The 19,154-nt window shown below is 39.4% G+C and overlaps 3 protein-coding genes across 4 annotated transcripts; all 3 read right to left on the bottom strand.

Annotated features, from left to right (window-relative positions):
• Positions 1-2,715: 2,715 nt before the first annotated feature.
• Positions 2,716-5,272, bottom strand: si:ch211-117m20.4 (sushi, von Willebrand factor type A, EGF and pentraxin domain-containing protein 1). Of its 2 annotated transcripts, XM_047379055.1 has the most exons (5): positions 5,041-5,272; positions 4,018-4,182; positions 3,775-3,942; positions 3,481-3,681; positions 2,716-3,359 (listed from the first exon to the last, which is right to left on the bottom strand). In XM_047379055.1, the coding sequence occupies exons 1-5, from the start codon at positions 5,141-5,143 to the stop codon at positions 3,346-3,348; spliced, it is 651 nt and encodes a 216-aa protein (XP_047235011.1). In that variant the 5' UTR covers positions 5,144-5,272; the 3' UTR covers positions 2,716-3,345. The 2 variants fall into 2 exon arrangements, with proteins under 2 accessions (XP_047235011.1, XP_047235010.1); XM_047379054.1 differs by having other exon boundaries at positions 2,716-3,681.
• Positions 5,273-6,960: 1,688 nt separating this feature from the next.
• LOC124875966 (histone H4 transcription factor) lies at positions 6,961-11,469 on the bottom strand. Its single transcript, XM_047378410.1, has 9 exons — positions 11,022-11,469; positions 10,704-10,930; positions 9,621-9,732; positions 9,383-9,535; positions 9,215-9,292; positions 8,962-9,082; positions 8,735-8,873; positions 8,469-8,593; positions 6,961-8,035 (listed from the first exon to the last, which is right to left on the bottom strand). Exons 1-9 carry the CDS (start codon positions 11,161-11,163, stop codon positions 7,672-7,674), a joined length of 1,461 nt encoding a protein of 486 aa, XP_047234366.1. The 5' UTR covers positions 11,164-11,469; the 3' UTR covers positions 6,961-7,671.
• A 1,315-nt stretch (positions 11,470-12,784) lies between these two features.
• dpagt1 (dolichyl-phosphate (UDP-N-acetylglucosamine) N-acetylglucosaminephosphotransferase 1 (GlcNAc-1-P transferase)) lies at positions 12,785-17,760 on the bottom strand. The gene is made up of 9 exons (XM_047378798.1): positions 17,292-17,760; positions 17,033-17,153; positions 15,908-16,121; positions 15,023-15,169; positions 14,645-14,729; positions 14,354-14,542; positions 14,076-14,163; positions 13,719-13,874; positions 12,785-13,551 (listed from the first exon to the last, which is right to left on the bottom strand). Exons 1-9 carry the CDS (start codon positions 17,462-17,464, stop codon positions 13,486-13,488), a joined length of 1,239 nt encoding a protein of 412 aa, XP_047234754.1. The 5' UTR covers positions 17,465-17,760; the 3' UTR covers positions 12,785-13,485.
• Between the last annotated feature and the right edge of the window lie 1,394 nt (positions 17,761-19,154).

The raw sequence follows: 19,154 nt of genomic DNA, 5'->3' as shown, positions 1-19,154 counted from the left end.
TGGCGCTGATGCTGCAGTGCCCGGGTTATTTTCGGTAAAATAGCCGGGGTTACTCGCGTTCAAACGGGCCCTACACGCCTTACATCACCCCTGAGAGGAAATCAAGCCCATTTTAGCCAATCGCACCTGCTTCTTAATCAGTCTAATTTAAGAAAAGAGCTCCTAGGTCGTTTCGTGTGCTCTTTGAGCACTCCAACCCTCCTATAACTGCTAATATAAGGATACTTCTCTTATATACACCACGAATAATGCCTTGCAATATTATTTATGAACATTTTCTAATTTTGTTACATGTACCCAAACTATATTTTACTAAGATTTTATGTTATAGACAAATTCAGATCAATTCACGTTGTTTGTATAGCGCCAATTCAAAACACATGTAGTCTCATGGCATTTTACAAGAAAAATAGTTGCAATGTATACATAGAGATGCATAATCAGATCTTATAGACAAAATTAACATTAAGTTACATACATTACAATTTGATCCTAGTTATAATGCACTGCTGTCAAATTCAGTTTACATTATTACCAATTGGTAAAAAGATACCTGAGGAAGCAGAGCTGATGGAAGGAGACATTGACTTTGCAGCAATCCCAGACAGGACTACTAATACACTAACACAAAATAAAGCATACTTTTTAAATTATAATAAAATAATAATTTAGATAACTTTTTATACATGAAAATAGCCAGGGAAAAGGTGGCATCTATTTGTATTCAACACTACCTTTCACAGCAATTAAAGCTGCAAGTCTTATTTGCAAAATAAATCAGATTAGATGAAAAATATTTATGTGCATCAGTTTTTAAGTCTTGCCACAGATTCTGTATTGGATTTGGTGCTGGACACTGACCGGGTCATTCTAAAAAAAAATATATGCTCTGATCTAAATCCTTCCTCTGGGTGTATATTAATGGGTCGTTGTTTTGCTGAAAGGTGAATCACAGCTCCAGCCTCGAGTCTATTACACCCTCTAACAAGTTTCTTTCCAGGACTTTTCCGATTTCTGTCAATGAAACGTTTCAACAGCATCTCTAATTTTCCCTACATTTCTCGCATGTGCAGTGCTTCATGTACACATCTGGGTTGAACATGACAAAATGTGAAACAATTTAAGTGAAATTAAAACTTTTTCAAGGCAATGTAGATGGGAACATATCACACCAATAGAGTCAACACTGTTTTCCCCCTATAGCTCTTCTTGCAGCATGAGAAAGCCTCTTTCGTTTAAAGTTCCAAAAATGTGGTGAATAATGTGAGGCAAACCTTTTATTTGTTACCTTCTTCAGATAAAGGTAAAGTATTCACACAGATAATCTGAAGCAAAACCTTCAATCTTATTCTTGGAACTTGGTGAAAGAAATCAATCTCATAGCAGAATATTAATCTGATTATAACTAATCATTAACAATTCTTTTCATAATGTTCTCATTATTTGAAACTGACACTCAGCTATGTGAGATAACAGCACTGGAGTTGGTTCTCCTGTCATGATGTCACATGTGAGCGTTCAAAATGAGAAGAAAAGATGGCATTGTCAAATGACTGCAGGCGGGTTGTAAGATTTCATTTGGAGATAAAGGAGGGTTTGGCCTTCTATAAGTACTCAGGTGAAACTCTGAAGGGAAACATCACACAGGATGGCTCTAAGACTTGCTGCTCTGCTCTCCGTGGGCCTTCTTCTGCTGCTCATACATGAAGCAGTCACAAAGACAGGTATGCTGGTGAGATGGTATTTACTCTATGAGGTCATGTGTTTTGGATGTGCATCAGTGTGAATTTGTGTGCAGGTTTGGAGTCTCTTCCAATCAGGCTGACTGTGGAGAATGACCTCTCCAACATGACTCCCGAGTCCTATTTCACCTCTGTGGTGGAGGGAGGTGTGCTTCTTGGAGCTCTAAGGAGACTGCAGGAAACCCAGCCGGACTTCAAGTAAGACCACAGATGAAATCCCCTCCAAGTCATCCTTTTATTCTGAAGTCACAGTATTTTTGAAAGCTGCCCATGGTCCATTTCTGCTTGTAATAGCGGCCCTTCCTCTCTGTGTCATTAGGTTCACAGTGAAGGAAGATCCAGACTTTGGCGTGTTTCTAGAGAGTGTGAACGGAGTGGCTGGAGATGAACACAAGCAGACCTACTGGGAGATCCTGTCTGAAAACTCTGGGGAGTACACCAGACTGGATGTGGGTGAGTATCCTCCCAGTGGATTCAACAAAAGCAGATCTGAGGGCGACCTAATGAGCTTAAATGAAGCAGGAGGATAGCTTGCTCTTTCACTTAGTAATTATCTAAAACTATTTGGAAAAACTGTTTTCCTTTTTACACCATGGGTAAGCAGTGCTGCTCTGTGGAATTACATGCATTAGTGAAATCAAAAGCCTGTGTGGTTGCTGTAGATGAAAGAAAAGAGCACAGAATATGTCTGGGTATGGAACCAAAACACCTGTATATTGTGTCTGCTTCCACAGGAATCGGCTGCTACTCTCCCAAAGCAGATGAGAACATCGTCCTGAGGTTCAGCACTTGGAACCCCAGCAAGGAGGAGTGATCTGCAGTACTTTCTCTGGATCACATATGGTGGAGAAGAATCATGCTTTGTGTTCCATTGTTATCATCTATTATTCATCATGATCGTGTTTAGATTAGAATATTGCCACCAAGTGCTTGTTATGCAATGTGAGAGAATAAAAACAACAGCAACACCTAGTGGTTTTTTAGCAGAAAATCATTCTTGAAAGGTACATATTCAATCTGAAAGGTTGAGAAACTACGCTCAAGTAGTTTGCAGAGAAATATACAGAAAGGAGAAAATATTAAACAGGTTTTCATCATTTGATGTTAGATGTATTTACAAGTGTCATCAGCAAAACACAAAATATTATATATATATATATATATATATATATATATATATATATATACACACACACACACAAAAATTTTGTTTTCACAATGAGTAAATAAAAAGCACACACATGCTAGTACCTGTGTATAACAAGGTTACGACAGGCATCTGACTGCTGATCTGCCCTTAGTAACGAGATTAGTGTTTTAGCTCCTTGCAGAACAGATGGACTGAGAGGAGGACCGGTGAAGCTCCCAGTATTATCTCCGTGGTTTATCTTCACAGCTTCCTTTTCTTTATTACCTTTACAAGCAAATTCACCCCTTCTTTTGAAACCTTAGGCATCAACCTAAGTTCATCCAAGAAAACAAAAGAAAAAATGCTGGTTTGCCAGTGGAGAAAAAATAATATCTTTTAATATATATTTTTTTCTGATTTGTCCATGAAATTGGATGAAGACTTTCTCCTCTTTGTCTGAAGTGCCTCTCAGGATTAGCCTGCAGTTGCTAAAAAATATATATATATAAAAAAAAGAGCAGAAGTGTTCATCAAAGCAATAATGAAGTGCTTTCAGGTCCAATTGTGCAGAGAAAACTGACTGAAGTGATTACATCAAAAGTTCCTCACCGCATGATAAAGCACAGTCACAAATACAAGGAACACACTGCGAGAAGAACCTCTTCCAGCCGGTCTCCTTCTTCTTACAGTTGTTTATCAGAGAGCAGCCCAGTTTGGGCGGGCCGAAGTAGCTCTTGTTCTCACAGGTGGAGTTACACGTTCCGTTCAGTTCGCTCTCCCTGACTTCAATGCTTCCCCGCTGACACATCCCTATACAGGCAGACAGGTAGGAACGGCTGAAAGATTCTCAACAGGACATGAAGACTTTTTTGATTTACGTTGCGGTTGTTAGTATTTACTCACTGAGGCAGGTGGGTTTCGGGGTCCAAAGGCCATTGATTTGGCATGATCTGGTGGGGCTTCCCACGAGCATGAAGCCAGAGCGACACACGTACCTCACCAGAGAACCCACCCACCAGTCATTACCGTAAACTACTCCATTATACTCCACATCAGGCCTCCCGCAGTTCACTGACACATGAACAGAATGCAAATCAGTAATCTCTTATACAAGTTTACTCTGAATACGAGTCCAAGAACACTGACCTCTGCAGAGGGACTTGTAGCCAATCCAGCAGCAGCTAGAGTTTCCACAGGGATCTTTCCTAAGCTCCTCGTGACGGGCCTTACACCCTCCTAAACAAAGGGGTGCTGACCCGGACCAGTAGGTGTCATCTATAAGCTCTGGTTGGGGAATCGATTCTGTCTCACCTGTAAAAGCATATTTAACACCATGAGAATGGCCAGCCATCGTACTGTTCAGGAAGAAGACGGGTTCTGTGTTCCAGAGATAAATGATTTATGGTGCAAAATGTGGGCATGAACCCCAGAGTGAGAGCAAAATACCTTGTGCTGATGATGGCTGAAGCTGTTAATAGTGCACTATCATCCATAGTAAATCAAGTCCTGTACCAGCATGGATTAAAATACCACTCAGAAAAGAAGACGCCTTTACTCCAAAAGGGAAGTAAGCCAGATTACAGTTTATAAAAAAAACTCAAGTACATAATTTTAAAATGTTTGCCCACATTGTTCATCATTACTTTTGGAGGAAAAAGGGGAAGGGTGGCAATCCTGAGAAAGCTGACCCCAGCTGTGTAGTTGAGTGGTAGCAGCATACGTTTGGGTTGTTTTGTGGCTGCAGAGACTGGTGCATTTCACAAAACAGATGGTATAAGAAAAAAACACTATGAGGAACTATTGATGCAACATCTCAAGACAACAGCCAAGATGTTAAGCTTGGGTACAAAGTGGCTAAATGACAATAAAGTTCATGTTTTGAAGTGACCTCAGTTCCATGTAAAATCTGTGGGCAGAGCTGATAAGGTGTGTGAGAGCAGAATGGGCTGCAAACCCGACCAGTTTAACCTGTTCTGCCCTATTCTTTTAAAATATGTAGTGCATTTGTAACCAATCCAAAGCTACCGTCTTGCTTTAAAAACATAGCATGTTATTTTTTTAAAAATTCATAAGAGCTACTCCTGTACATAACATGTCTTGGAGGTCAGAACACAAGTAAAAAACTATTTTACTTTAGGTAGAAGGAAAGACAGAGGGTGGAGACCTTACCACTTACTTCCAGCTCTCCGTTCCACTCAGGCATCTGAGAAATCCCTTTGCGGAAGGAGCAAAACAGGAAAAACAAGAGCACATTGAACAACATGGAGTCCATCTTCTAATTCCATTAATCACTGCAGAAAACTTGCAGATGCATGTGAGAACTGGCCTGGGAAATCACTTGATGCATTCTAAAAAACAATGTAAGAGTAAAAGGCACGAGAAGCTGGACCAGTAGAGCTGCGTTCACTGTAGAACGAGGAAGCAGTGACTTTGAGTCATAAGCTCTGTGTGCTTCTTAATCTTCTACACACAGCTAATGCTGTTTTATCATGCTGTGACTGGACCTGAAGCAATGGCAAAGGTTTGTTATAATTCATCTGACTGACTCCAAATAAAATGGTTAAAGAACACATTTGTTGAATAGTGTTTATGAAGAATAAAAGCTTATAACCCCAGGCAAAAAAATAAAAACCAGTTCTGTCTAGTAAGTGTCCTCTCACACACCACCCTAAATGACTAACCAATCAGATTTGCTTTAATAAATTACATGCATAGAGTATGCACTAATACCTTTCTTTATTGTTTACTTGTCCATGGAAATCAGAAACATGTCAAAATGTCCAGAAAAAAACATACTTAATATTAATAGCTTTATACAGAAAAGAATAAATTATGTTCAAGGCAAAAAGTGTAAAATGAATATTTTATGGCAGCAGCAGAACATCACACTGATTGATTTAGAAAACTCTGACCATGAATTTAAGAACAGTATAGTATGGAAATGAAGGTAGTCATTGTAATGGGGAATTAAATCAAATGTAACAAAACTATAGTTTACAAAATCACTGTCTGCACAATTGTTAGCACTGCCCATTAAATCACTTAGATAAATGTAATTTAAGCATTCTTTTAAACGCGTACTTTACTTTTTAATACTTGTACTTTAGCTTAACTTGTGTATCTTAATCTACATTTCTGTTTTTTATGGGATATAAATATGACACAACACAAAGTCCCATTTAATTTAGGTTAGTAGAAGACTGATTTATATTTCCATCATTTCCCACAGTGAGCAGGACGGTAAAAGAGGTTAAAACGCTCTTCAGGGCTCAAAGTTAGAAAACTGTGGCAAAGATTCAGATTTGTTCTTTTACAACTAGCACTCAAGGTGGGATTGGCACAAACCAAAAGATAAATGTACAGAAAAACACCTCATTTCAGCTATCAGGTATAGGATCTGTGATGCTGTGGGCCAGTTCTGATCCCGGAAACCGTCTTGCATATAAATTTGTTGTATAACCAGGAACTGTTCAACAAGAATCTGGTGGACCCCACCAGAAAAAGAAAAACGAAATGGTACACAACCACAGAAATAACATTATCCAACAGACCTAATCCAGTAAAAAACCCGTGGAGTGAGCTGAAGAGAAGAGAGAAAAAGACGGGTTTAGACTCTGGAAGGTCTAGGAATGGTCAAAGAGGCCTCTCTTTCTGTGCTCCAACCACATGAAAGGTTATAAAAGAAAAACATGTTTCACTATTGGTAAAATGGGTTTGTACAAAGAAGCAACACTACAAATTACTAAATTAACTGATTTTGTTAAACAGGCCCCCCAGTGCGTACATGTTCACTTAAAGGTTGGATTTTTCTATAAGTTTCAGTCTGAGATTATGTTACTGCAGAGAGGGATGAATAGATTTTAAGGCTTTTCACTAATCTTTACCAGGAGTGTCAACCTTATTTTAAGCATGTGGGTGCCACATTTAAACCTTTCTTATAAAAAAAAACGAACCTTCTTAAAGTGTCAATTAATATTATTTTAGTCACCAAATAATTCTCTATCCAATCATCATAATTTAAGAATTACAGAGCAAACAATATAGCAAATATATCAGAGACAAAAACAAAGGTTTCCATCACATCTTTACTTGTATTTGCATCTTTTTATTTTTAAGCTGCAGTACTTTTTGACAGACAGTAGGAGACAGTGCAATAAAGGACAGAAGGAATAGTTTCCAAAAGAATTGCTGGAAATATTTACCTGAGTCCTGCATAAATGGTGTAAGCTCTCCAGCACAGTTCAAAATAAACTCCAATTACATCCAGCTCAGTTAAATAAAAGCATTATAAGATTATAAGATAAGATATAAGACAGATTCAGTTACCATGCAACGCTACTTTGTAAAAAGTTACATATCAATCCAGCCTTTAATAATGCAAGGGAACTGCTATTATGTCAGCAAGTACTTTGAGGAAAACTAGAAGCAAACGTAATAAAAGCGTTAAATCTTTATTCAAACTGTGGAACAAGTCAAACATGAAACTTTTCTCAGGACTTCAAACACTCTGGTCAATACCAAGTTCATGATTGTTTTTCATGATTTAGCTGTAAAAGTTGTAGCTGATATGTTGGGAGCATCAAAGTCTCAATATGTTACCGAATAAATAAAAATAGCTTCAAATACCAGTAAACATGATCTTCATTAACAAATGCAACACATAATACAGCTTGCATAGCCTAAAATGGGGATTTAGTCATTCAGTTTCATTTCTTAACATCAGACATCACCAACAGTTGAGCAGTCTATTTACACGGTTCCAAAGTGACAAACAGCGCCGCCGATTAGTCCTGAATCAAGTTAGTCTACCTGCACGCCTTGTTGCTGCGCCGCACCCTGAAGCTGCAGTATGACAGAGTCCTCCCCTCCTGTTAGGACATACAACATGTCCTCTACCTGTCCAGCATCTTCACTTCTGATTGTGGACTCCTCAGTCCTCTGCTCCTCCAGCAGAACCCCTCTAAGTTGTACCTGCACCTGTGAAGCAGCAGCAGCTGCCGCTACAGGGTCCTCCTCCAGCTCCTGATCCTCAGCATGGCCGCTGTCATCGTCGTCATCCTCCACCGGCCTCTTCTGCTTTTCCCTCATCAGCTGCTCCGTCAGCTCCACGCTCTCGTAGCGAATCAGCTGCAGTCGCATGAAGCCATCCTCATGTTCTTTGTACCTGACAGGTTGATGAAAGACAATCAGAGAACCAATATTGCATTTACAAAAAACACATTGTGTCTAATGTCTAAAACAATATTCATTAATATAAGAATATCACAAGCGTTGGACCTCTTCTGGAGTTCAAGCAATCATCAGAAAATACAGAGTGCACAACAGCAGACCTATCAAGACAACGTCCATCTAAACTGACAGGCTGGTTAAAGAGACTCCTAACCAGAGAAGGCTTAGTAACCTTGGAGGAGCAGCAGGAATTCACAGCTCAGGTGGGGTGGTAGAAATTTGTAACGGTTTAGCTCAAAGCATGTTCATGTGCTAGAATGGTCCAGTCAAAGTTCTGACAAAATCCAATTGAGAATCTGTGACAACACTTTCATGGAGTAAAAATATATTTGCAAGCCACTATATGTCTACTTAAACAGGACACTTACCTGAACCTGGGGTGTCCTGAGGGCCACTTGAACTGATGCTTTTTGTGGAGATGGACAGTTAGGCTGTTGCCTCTGGTGAAACACTGGCCGCACACATGACATTTGTAGCGAGCTGCAAAAGTCCCCTGATTCCAGAAAACATAGAATTTTACTTGTGAGAAACATCAAACTTACTTGTCTCTCTTGCAACTTGTATTTATTAATCCACATTTTACTAATCCACTTGTGAGAAACATCAAATTTGCTCCATTAATTTCAGAGATCACCTCGTGCTCTTTCTGGTGGTGAATCTTCATGGTGCAAAGTGTGCGAGAGGTGAAGCCACACCCGGGAACGTCGCAGCGGAACGCCGGATCGCTGCTGTGGGTGTCCAGGTGTTTACGCAGGTCGATCAGATTTTTACAGCTACAAAATGCAAACAGAACAAAGCTTTGAAACTTGTTTACGAGGACGACCTCAGATTGAACAGTCGCAGCTAGAGATGATACGACACCTATATTCACAGTACTCGCAGCTGTACGGCTTCTCGTTGCTGTGGCGGAACTTGATGTGGCTGCGCAGCGAAGAGGGAGACGGGCAGGTCATGTCGCACAGCGGGCATTTGTAGTGGCTCACTGATATAATAAATCAAACACAAACTAGTATTTGCATATATATCATTGTATGACTTCTTCATCCACTTAAAACAACTACATTCAGATGGTCAAGTAGTGCCTAAAGCTCAGACTGATGAGGAAGAAACTGACCGTGGGTCCTCATATGGTCTCTGAGGAGTCTTTCTGTTGCAAAACGTTTAGAGCAGTGAGAACACTGGAACCTCTGACCTGCAGGACACACACAGACACACCCGGCAGCAATTAGACACAATCCGACTCCAAGAATGCTTCAATACTTGTCATTGTAACTAACTTTACCTTCCATGGCGTTTTGTCGAATCATATGGTCGAAGAATTTGGTGTTGTTTGCATACATCCCCCCACAGCCTGGACACGCCACCACCTTCTCCTGCGTGTGGCTGCGTAGGTGCTCCCGCAGCTTGGGCCGCCCTTTAGCGGTAGCTTCGCAATCTGAAAAAACACCAGGCATCCAAAATGCAGTTAAGAAATGAATAGCCTACATCTCTGTAATCTTCCTCCTGACATGATTAAATACCTTTCCATCCACAGCGTATGGGGAACTCCCATTCACCAGTCGGTATTTCAATGGACAGGGTATGCATTTCAACGTGGCGGTAGAACCACTCTGGGTTTTCATACGGAGCTTGCTGTGACAAATGTGGACACAAAGAAGAAGCCAAGATATTATTTTTGTAGAGACAAATGCAACATGCCGGTATTTTGATTGTGCACTCTGTTTAATAGACTTTGAATGTGAGAGAGGACTATTAAATGTGTCCACTTCCACTGAGCCAAAATGGCATCAATGGAAGTTCAAGAGCCCAAGACCACTGCTGACTATTGAACAACAAATCCAAAGCACCCACCTCACCAACAGACACAGACACACACACAACTAAAAAAAACAAAATTAAGGTTTTGTAGTGGGCAAGTCAAAGTCCGGACATAAATTTGATTGAGGGTCTTCGGAATGACCTTAAATAGGCTCTTTATGCTTGAAAGCTTAAGTGTAGATGAATTAAAAGGACTCTGAGTGGACCAAATTTACTGCACAGAGACGTGAAAGACTTATTGTTAGTTGTTGCAAGTGCCTGAAGGGAGTCAGCCAAGGCTGGAATAGCCAGCTACTAGGATTCATGCGATAATCATTTTTTCACATAGGGCCAGGCTGGTTTGTATAGAATTTTTTGTACTTTCTCGTGTCATCTATGGCTGTTATTAATCTGAAACCCCCAAGTGTGACAAAAAGCTACAGTAAAAACAACAGTCTTTAAGGGGGCACTGTAGCTAGATAGATGGATGAAGGTGCCTCAATCTTGAATTAGCTGAAGAATTAGCTGGATAGAACTCAATCTTAGATAAGCAGAACATTGATGGATGACTGCCATTTATAATCTTGGATAGGTGAAACCTGAAGCCGTTTATAGAACTAAGTTATGGACAAGCAGAAGGTGAACAAATGAATGTATGTGTCTCAATCTTGAAAAGGGTGAGAGATTGATGGACAAAATGTTTAGGACTCAATATTGAAGATTGCAGATGGCTTTAAATCCCAGAAGGAACTTCCTCACCATTCTAGTGAGGTTGATAGATTACCAATTTATCATGTCGGTCCTACCTCACATTCTTCCCAAAGACAGACAAAGTTGTCAGGGATGTCTGGGATGATGTTGCGGTTGTGGTGGGCAATGGAGCAGCTACCCAGTTCTGGTTGGGCGTCCAGGACCTGCTGACCCAGCTGCTTCAGCTTAGTGTGGTAACAGTGGAACAGGACATGGCGTCGCAGCTCCTCAGGGCCATCCACGGAGCAGAAACCACAGTCTCTCCAGAGACAGTTTCTCTCCTCTGGACAACAAAATACAATTAATACTGCATTACTCATCATCACTCCTTTATAGAGAGCGAGTTAAAGACAGACCCCATTAACCAAGCCCACCTTCCGCCGCCTCCTCTTCCTCAGTGAGATGAGCTTCAGCATGCTTACAGAAGTTTTCCATCTGGCTGAAAGAATCTCCACAGGAAGCCCACTCACACTCCACCTTGAGTGTTTTCTTTTGTATGCGTTTATTCGGAGGCATCGCTCTCTAAGTCGGCGTTTTAGTCTCAGCTCCAAGATAAGTGAGAACCATTACCCTGTCATTTGATGGACGCTAGCTGCCACACAGAGAGAGCTTCGTGTAACACATGTCTCTAAGACAATCACCATCGCCACAGCCCACTCGGGACTGATCCCACGGGTTAATAGAACATGCTCAGTAATAGATTGTTAGAGGCGTTCATTCATTTGACTGTCAACAGCTCCGAGGACAGTACCGCGAAAGAGGTTTAGCTGCACTGCTGTTGAACTCCAGCGACAGCCGGAAACAGCTCCGCTGTAAATCGGAAATACACAACGTTCCGGTTGAAACAAATTATAGTTCAATGGTTCCGGGTATTATTCCCCCGGAGTAGTCATTGGCTAAGATGTTTTGGTACAATAATCTAACAATTTAAACCCACTAGGTCTTCATTTTTTTAAATTTAGATTTCATTACACCTCTGCCCCACAACATTTAATTTTAGCATGACATATTTTATTTAATATACATTATTTTATCAACGTTCGAAGATTCTAACAAATATTACAAGTGCAACAGAATAGAGTAGAATATACATTTATTTCGGTTATTAAAGTCAAAAACTTACATTTTAGATTTACAAAGAAAGTGACATATTTTGCTATAGCTTCGGATATAGCTTACGGATAATAAACACCTGAAATTCACTTTTTTAGCGAATATGGATATTACATCGGAGCAATAAAGAAACATTTTTAATACATTAATACAGACATGTTGGCCTACTGAGTGGCCTACTGAGTAGTGTGTGCATGTATTGTTTAATATATGCATTATTGAATAGGCTTTGCATCATAATCCCCCCAAGGCTGCAGTTATATCTTTTTCTTGTGCAGCTTTTTCATTCATTCATATGTTTAAATGCAGCACTATGAAGGGCCAGCTTCGTTAGCAATGACTTTTTGTGGCCTACTCTCCTTTTGGAGGTCATCGGTGACTGTCTGGTGGACAGCTGTTAAATCACGAGTCTTCACCATAATTGTGTAGGCCATAAGTATTTCTGTGTTAAGAATTCAAGTTTTCTTAATCTTATACATGTTTTAATGTTCTGAGAAACTGAAATTTATGTGTTCATTTGCTGTAAGCCATAACCATTTAAATAATCAGAAAAAACAACTAAATATATCACTCTGTAAAAATAAACAAGTTTTATTCTTACTTGAGATACACCTATAACAAAAGAAATACACGATAGTTTTAGATCTGTGAAATTGCTTTAGTTATTTAACGGTTATTAATTAGGTAACTGGTCTAATCTGATCCTCCGCAGCTGAAGAACTGTAATTTTGTAATGAATCCCTTACCATGCAAATATCATCATCAATATGTGGATTAATCTTCCATTCATTGTCGAGTGAAAAACCAGAGTTGACCTAAAATGTCTCTACAGACTGTTGCTAGTTTACATCTGTATTTAACTGATCGTAATGGCACATATTTTCATACCTTCACAAACATTTTCTGGAATTCTGAAAATAAAAATACAACAGTAGTTCTGCTAATATCGAGTATTATGTTCTTGTGGTGCAGCACGTTTTGCAAGCATAAAATAAATACATTCCACATCATAATGAAAGACTAGTTTTAAATATAAACTCAGCATTTTTATTTGATTTTTATATTCATTCCAAAAAATAAACAGTGCCTCAGTTGTAATTACATTCTTAAAGAAAGAAATCAAGTGCCAGTCAACTTCATAACCTTTTCCTCTTCATAAAGCTTCACTTTTAGAACAATCCAGACACTATCATCAGTTTCTCTATTCTAATATGCCTTCTGTTTACCTATTCCCTACACTGACTGTAGCTTCCTCATATGTAACTGCATTTCTTCACAGCAATCATTCTGAGATGATTCGGAGCAAAACAGAAAAACCCCCAAAAAAACAATGATTGACCTTTAACTCAAATGCACGGGTTCCTGTTTATGCTAGTGTTATGAAGAATGTTCCCCCTGTATGTTTGCATTAACAGTAGATTGATGCAACAGCCCACTATGATGCCCAGTGGACATACATGTTTACAAATTTGGTCATTAATTGGTCACAAATTTGGGTGAAGATAGTTGACCCCCTTTTTTAAAGATAAATGATTTCAGGATTTATGCAATAAATTAAGCAACCAGTTGAATTTCCTGCTTGGATCCAGTCCTGCTGTTGAGATGCTTGAAATGTATGTTTTAACTTAGCGTCTTGGCTTTCCTGCAGGTGGAATCTTAGGTGGAAAAACGACAGACAGGTATTTCCACAACAATGAGATTTTCTCAGCTTTAATATAGAGGTGGCTAGACGTCATAAAAGAGACGCACCAGATGATAACGAATCCCAAAAGCCACTGCGCTGCCCATCACCTGAGGGAGAGACAGAACTTGACGTTAGTTTAACATATTTTATTGCGATTTTATGTGACAGACCAACATGAAATAGTACAAACCTCCATTTCAGAATTTTCACAAAATGTAGAAAAATTAAAGGAGTATGAAAACTTTTGCAATAAGTAATAATTTGGTTTATTTACCTGTATGATGAGCATGGTGACTGTGAGATTCCTCTCGTGGATCGGCCCAAAGAATTTTAGTACGAGGTTTATTAAAGTCATATTGTTGCACTCAATAAAATCCCCATCTCCCTCCTGGCCTCGCCTCACCTCAAGCACCTTTAATAACTCTGCCACCTGTCAACACAATAAATCATATTTAAACTCAATTAATGAGCTGCCACTGCTTTGCCTTTATGTTCATGCCTGACCACAAGAGTAAATGTCACTACATGCAGGTAATTAGACCTCTGAATTGGTCTTCATGTTTCATGAAACAAAATGCAATCAAGCATTACAGCCAAACGACATACAGTCACTGCAGAAAAGGAGCTTTACCTGCAGAATGAGTTGTCCCAGTTGGGAGAGGTCTTTCTTTTTAAATTTAGAGTAGCTCATCGACAGTTTACCAGTGTCTGGATTCAGCCTTTCATTGAAAATGGAACAGTTAGAAAATATAAAGTTAACCATGTACAAAACCCTGTTAAAGTGTTGTGTTATCAAATTTGTTATAAAATTTGGATACATTTTCCTTCCAATGGTACAAACATTTAGGTAATATTTTAAATAAAAATTGCCAAGAAGTCAAAAACTATATCTCAGTTATGATAATTTACCTGGGAAGCCTGTGTCTGGGACAAGGGATAATGTGAAAAAGCTGCGGCAAAGAGTAGACAAAGTTGACCACTTGAGGAATGAAGAACAGCAGCATGGTCTTGCTGAAGTGTCCCAGGATGCCAACCACAGCGAAGGTCATCCCAGCAAAGTAGCAGAAAGTGTCTCCCACAAACACAGACGAGGGATACCTGAGTCAACATAGGGCGCGGTTTTGCTAAATTAGATTCCAGTCCCCATCGACAAACACAGGAAGGGCTGTTTCAGAAAACGTCTGAAGGCTTTGAGCTCACCAATTGTGGTAAAAAAGTGCTAATGTGGTGAAGAAGAACGGTATCATGAAGTAAAGGGAGAAGACGTGGTCATCCCGGTAGTCCCCTGTTTATTATGGCAACACAACACAGAAAAAGCAGCAAAATATGCTAAGCTGCTTGCAGGATACAGATATTGTCTCATAAAAATGGACACTGTAGCACATGCAAAAGTGAAAATCATGTAAAACAACTTGGTCATCTTTGAAACCACAAAAATATTGTGGTTACACTAAATTTATTATGAAAACTAATTTGTATATACTCCCTTGTGTCAAGATTTTTTGGAATCATATATAAAATGTTAACTGAAAAATATGCTAAATATTAAACATGTCAGGCTAATAAGAAAGGACCCACCACTGAGCTCCAGCAGGTTGAAGACAATGATGGAGCCAGAGATAAACAGGGCTTGACCTGACTCGATGCCGTTGATGCCAGCTAAGATGTTGATGGCATTTGTACAGAACACTGCGAGCATTCCCATGTAGACATAATAGAGGATACCTACAGGAGATGGTGATTCACCCAGAAGACAATTGCAGTGTTATTTGCGACATCCAGTTGTGCTTTATGTAACCTGTTCTGGTAAAATATGTTGAATTATTACCACTAAATCAAGCAGAAAACATGTAATGGTTGCAAACGTCATCATACCCTTTGAACTTTACCATACTTGGACATATTACAACAACAAACATTGATATATTTTATTGGAATTTTATGTGATGGGTCTGTACAAAGTAGCATATAAGGAGAGGGATACATAATCTGGTTTTCGAACTGTTTTAGAAATATAAATCTGAAAAGTGTGGATTTGTGTTCCTCCCCCTTTACTCTGATAGTCCTAAATACGGAGTTACTTAATTAGTAAATAGAATCCACCTGTGTGTAATTTATTCTCATTACAAATCCAGTGGCGAACAAACAACATCATGAGAGCCAATTGAGAATCTGTGGTAAGACTTGAAAATGGATGTTCACAGACTCTCTCCACCTAGTCTCTAATTTTAATCTGCAATGCCTTATCCCTAAAGGGCCTAATACAAATCCTTTCCACACTTTAATGTTTTTTTTTTTTTATCTCCACTGGACAATTAAACATTGCTTTGTCTGACAAAATGTGAGAAGGTGAAATACTTTTGCAACAAGTCAGCGTATTTTTCAAGACATGTGTTTGGAAATGATTCCAGAGAAATCTTGGGATTCCCCAGGAACAAGCCAACAATGCTGTAATCAACTTACCCAAATCTAAGTGCATCCCAAGCAGTGCTCTGAAGGGCTTGGGCACCACTATGACCGTATTGCCAAAGTTTGTGAAGTAGACCATGAGCAGGGGCAGAGAAGCCATGGTAGGAAGAAGGAGCTTGTGCCTCCAACGCAGGTTCAGCACATCATCAGCAAAGCCCAAAAAAATCATGCAGCAGATGGCCAGAAGTGCACCAATCAGCTGTACAAACTGCTCAACCAAACACACGGAGAGAAACAAAAATCAGCAACTCAGATTTAAGGAAAAAAAAAAAAGATAGACAAATGTGTTGAAAAAGACTAATATTGGTGACTTGGTGACCTAACCTGCAGTTAGATCACAGAGTCTCCATAATAACCATTTGATGCTTGTTACATGATAATTTGTTGTTAAGGAGTGATTCCATTTTTGTAGCCAAAGCACAATTTCTGTCCTACCATCACAAACACAAAATCTGCTGGGACTTTTATTGGAACTGTGTGTTTTGTTCAGATCTAGATTTAGCTTTTCAGCAACAAACTCCAGGCGGGTTTGGTGTGAGACAAAAGATTAATATGTAGAACCGCCCCTTATGTCCTCTGTTACGTACGGTGGAGGATCTGTGATGCTGTGGGCCTCTTTCTCTTTCAAAGGCCCTGGAAACCTTGTTCAAGTGCATGGAATCATAAACTTTGAAATACAAAATCAAATTTGGTGGACTTTACCAGAAAATCGAAAAAAATCAGTTGTAACTGGATCTTTAAACGGGATAATGATTTAAAATATAAGGCCAAATCTATACATAAACGGGTTATAAGACACAGAATTAAGCTCCTTCCATAGGCATTTTAGCCCCCTAGAACTAACTCCAATAGAGAACGTGTGGTATGAGATAAAAAAAAGACCCCAGTCTCAGTGAGATTTCACCTTGTATAATGTTATAAGAAATGACAAAGTGGAGTCCCACTGGCAAAGGTCTGCAGGACAAAGTATTAGCAGGGAAATCAAACATTGGACCACAAAAGATGTTCTTCCCCGCTGAATAAATGTGCTTAAATTCTAACTTTAAAGTTTCTTAAGCAGAGGGGTGTTAAAAAAGTTGTCCACGTCTCCGTGGGCTTCTCTGACACATGTTTACCGACCTCATCATGTGGGAAGCCTGTGCACTTATCGCCCACAAAGCAGCTGAGGAAAGGCACCGGGATGAAGCAGAAGAGGATGATGAGGAAGACTGTACCACTAATTACTCCTTGGGACTCTGGGCTGCAAAGATAGGTGATCAGGGAGAGAAACAGTAAGTATGAGGTCAGGACATAACATCACAGTGAATTAGACACAGCACGTTAACACAAGAGGAACAAAAGCATGCATAAACACAAGGGAGACATTTATAAAACTCACACTTCTTTTTTGCTTGTCTTGTTTAGGTCCATCCCGTAGAGTCTGGCTGAGATGAAATGATCTTTGAAGGCGGGGATGAGTTTGAGTGTGGCCATGCAGCCCAGAACTGACATGAAACAGCTGATGACCAGCGGCAGGGCGGGAACAGGGGACATGGTTTCACCCATTCTCATCAATCTGGTGATCACACATCAAACCACGGCTCTACAGCAGCTAAAGTCACGGTGTACCCTTTTACACGACCGATGAGGACGCTCCGGGTGTTTTTACTCAATTATCATCACGTTAAGCTGTCATTTTAAACCAGAAAACCGCTTAGTGATTATGTCGCCATGACAAAATAACTCCATAAGTTACAGTCGCGGCTTATAACATATTTGATTAAAGGTATTGCTGTAGAAAGCCGTAATAGACTCTCTCTGAACTCCACGTCTCCTAACTACTCAACCATTAAGTTACGGAAGTCACTATAGAGACCATTTCCGTTTAAACCTTCCAAAATAAAACTTATTAAGCGTCTGGTTTTAGGCGGATTGGTTGCAAATCATGAGAAAGATCGAGTTAATATTTCATTTATTACATCTTAACGAAATATATTTTATGTTTGAGACATTGTTTTTCATTTTGACAGGTTTTCGCTGATCTAAAAAATTTTTTTTATTTTTATTTTTACCAAACTTCCAAAAATGTTTAAAACTGACTTCCTCTTGACTGACGCGGAAGTGTCCTTTTCTTCTTCGATTGATAAGGCAGAGAGAGTAATAAAACTATGCCACCTGTTGACAAAAACTAGCAAAAACATGTATTTATATTTGTATGTTAATAATTAACATGGTATGTACAGGCTTCGATTTAGGCGGTGTTGCTAATTTTCATACATAAATTCAAAAATAAAAAAATATTACCAAACAAGAAATTGCAAATAAAAGACAACAATTTGAAAACAAAATAAAAGACCAAAACAAAAAAATGATGCAGATACACTGGGATTAATATAAGTAATAGCAGGTTAGATGTTTCTTTACATATTAGCGATGTAAAGAGATGTGACATATACTATTTAGTTTAAAGATACACTATTCCAATATTTACAACTTTTTACCTTGTATTTTTCTTTTTTGTTGTTCTTTTGAAGTATGACTTAGTTTGTTCTTTTTCTTTAAAAGTCGCAAAACAACTCGCTGGAACCGACAGGCAAACGTTGTCTGTTGACTAATCTCTAAGCTTTTAACATTGGGTGCATCGCATTTAACTTTACTTTAGGTCAAGGGTATTACTCAATTCGTAACAACTTTGGCATCCAAAAGTGTACTTTTAAAATCTTTTAGACTATAGACTTTCACCAACTAATGGGAGACTGTATAAACAAACTGTTAAAATCTTCCCCAAAATGTAAAAATATTTTCTTCTTCTTTTTCGTTTCTTTTTTATCTTTTTAAAATAATGTTTTTTCATTTTTAAGTGCCTGCTTTTATTTTGAAGGCCTTGCCTTTCGCTGCTTGTTTTGTCCATCCCTTCCTCCCCCGCAGCGCCACCTGTTGGTCACTGCTGTTCCCTGTCAGGTCGTCTTAACGAGCTGCGATCAGCGACATTGACAGGGGTGCGCAATCAGCGCAGGTTTTTAAACCGCTCGGAGGCTGTAATGCTCTGACAGAGAGCAGAAGGTTTGTTTTTGGATCCACAAATGGAGCAGACAGCGGCAGACGGAGCCCTGAAGGGACGGAGATGGGACTCATATTAACCATTGGGTTCGCTCCGTATCGCCGTGAAGAAGGCTTCATTCGCTTTCTCTTACCTGGAGCCTGCAGATCGGAGCCTTTAAATTAAACTTCAGGTTGGTGCCAAGCTGCTGTCGGTTGGTCG

Source organism: Girardinichthys multiradiatus, chromosome 11 (genome assembly GCF_021462225.1).
Source record: "Girardinichthys multiradiatus isolate DD_20200921_A chromosome 11, DD_fGirMul_XY1, whole genome shotgun sequence".
Taxonomy (NCBI): domain Eukaryota; kingdom Metazoa; phylum Chordata; class Actinopteri; order Cyprinodontiformes; family Goodeidae; genus Girardinichthys; species Girardinichthys multiradiatus.
This window is presented reverse-complemented; position numbering and strand designations above follow the sequence as displayed.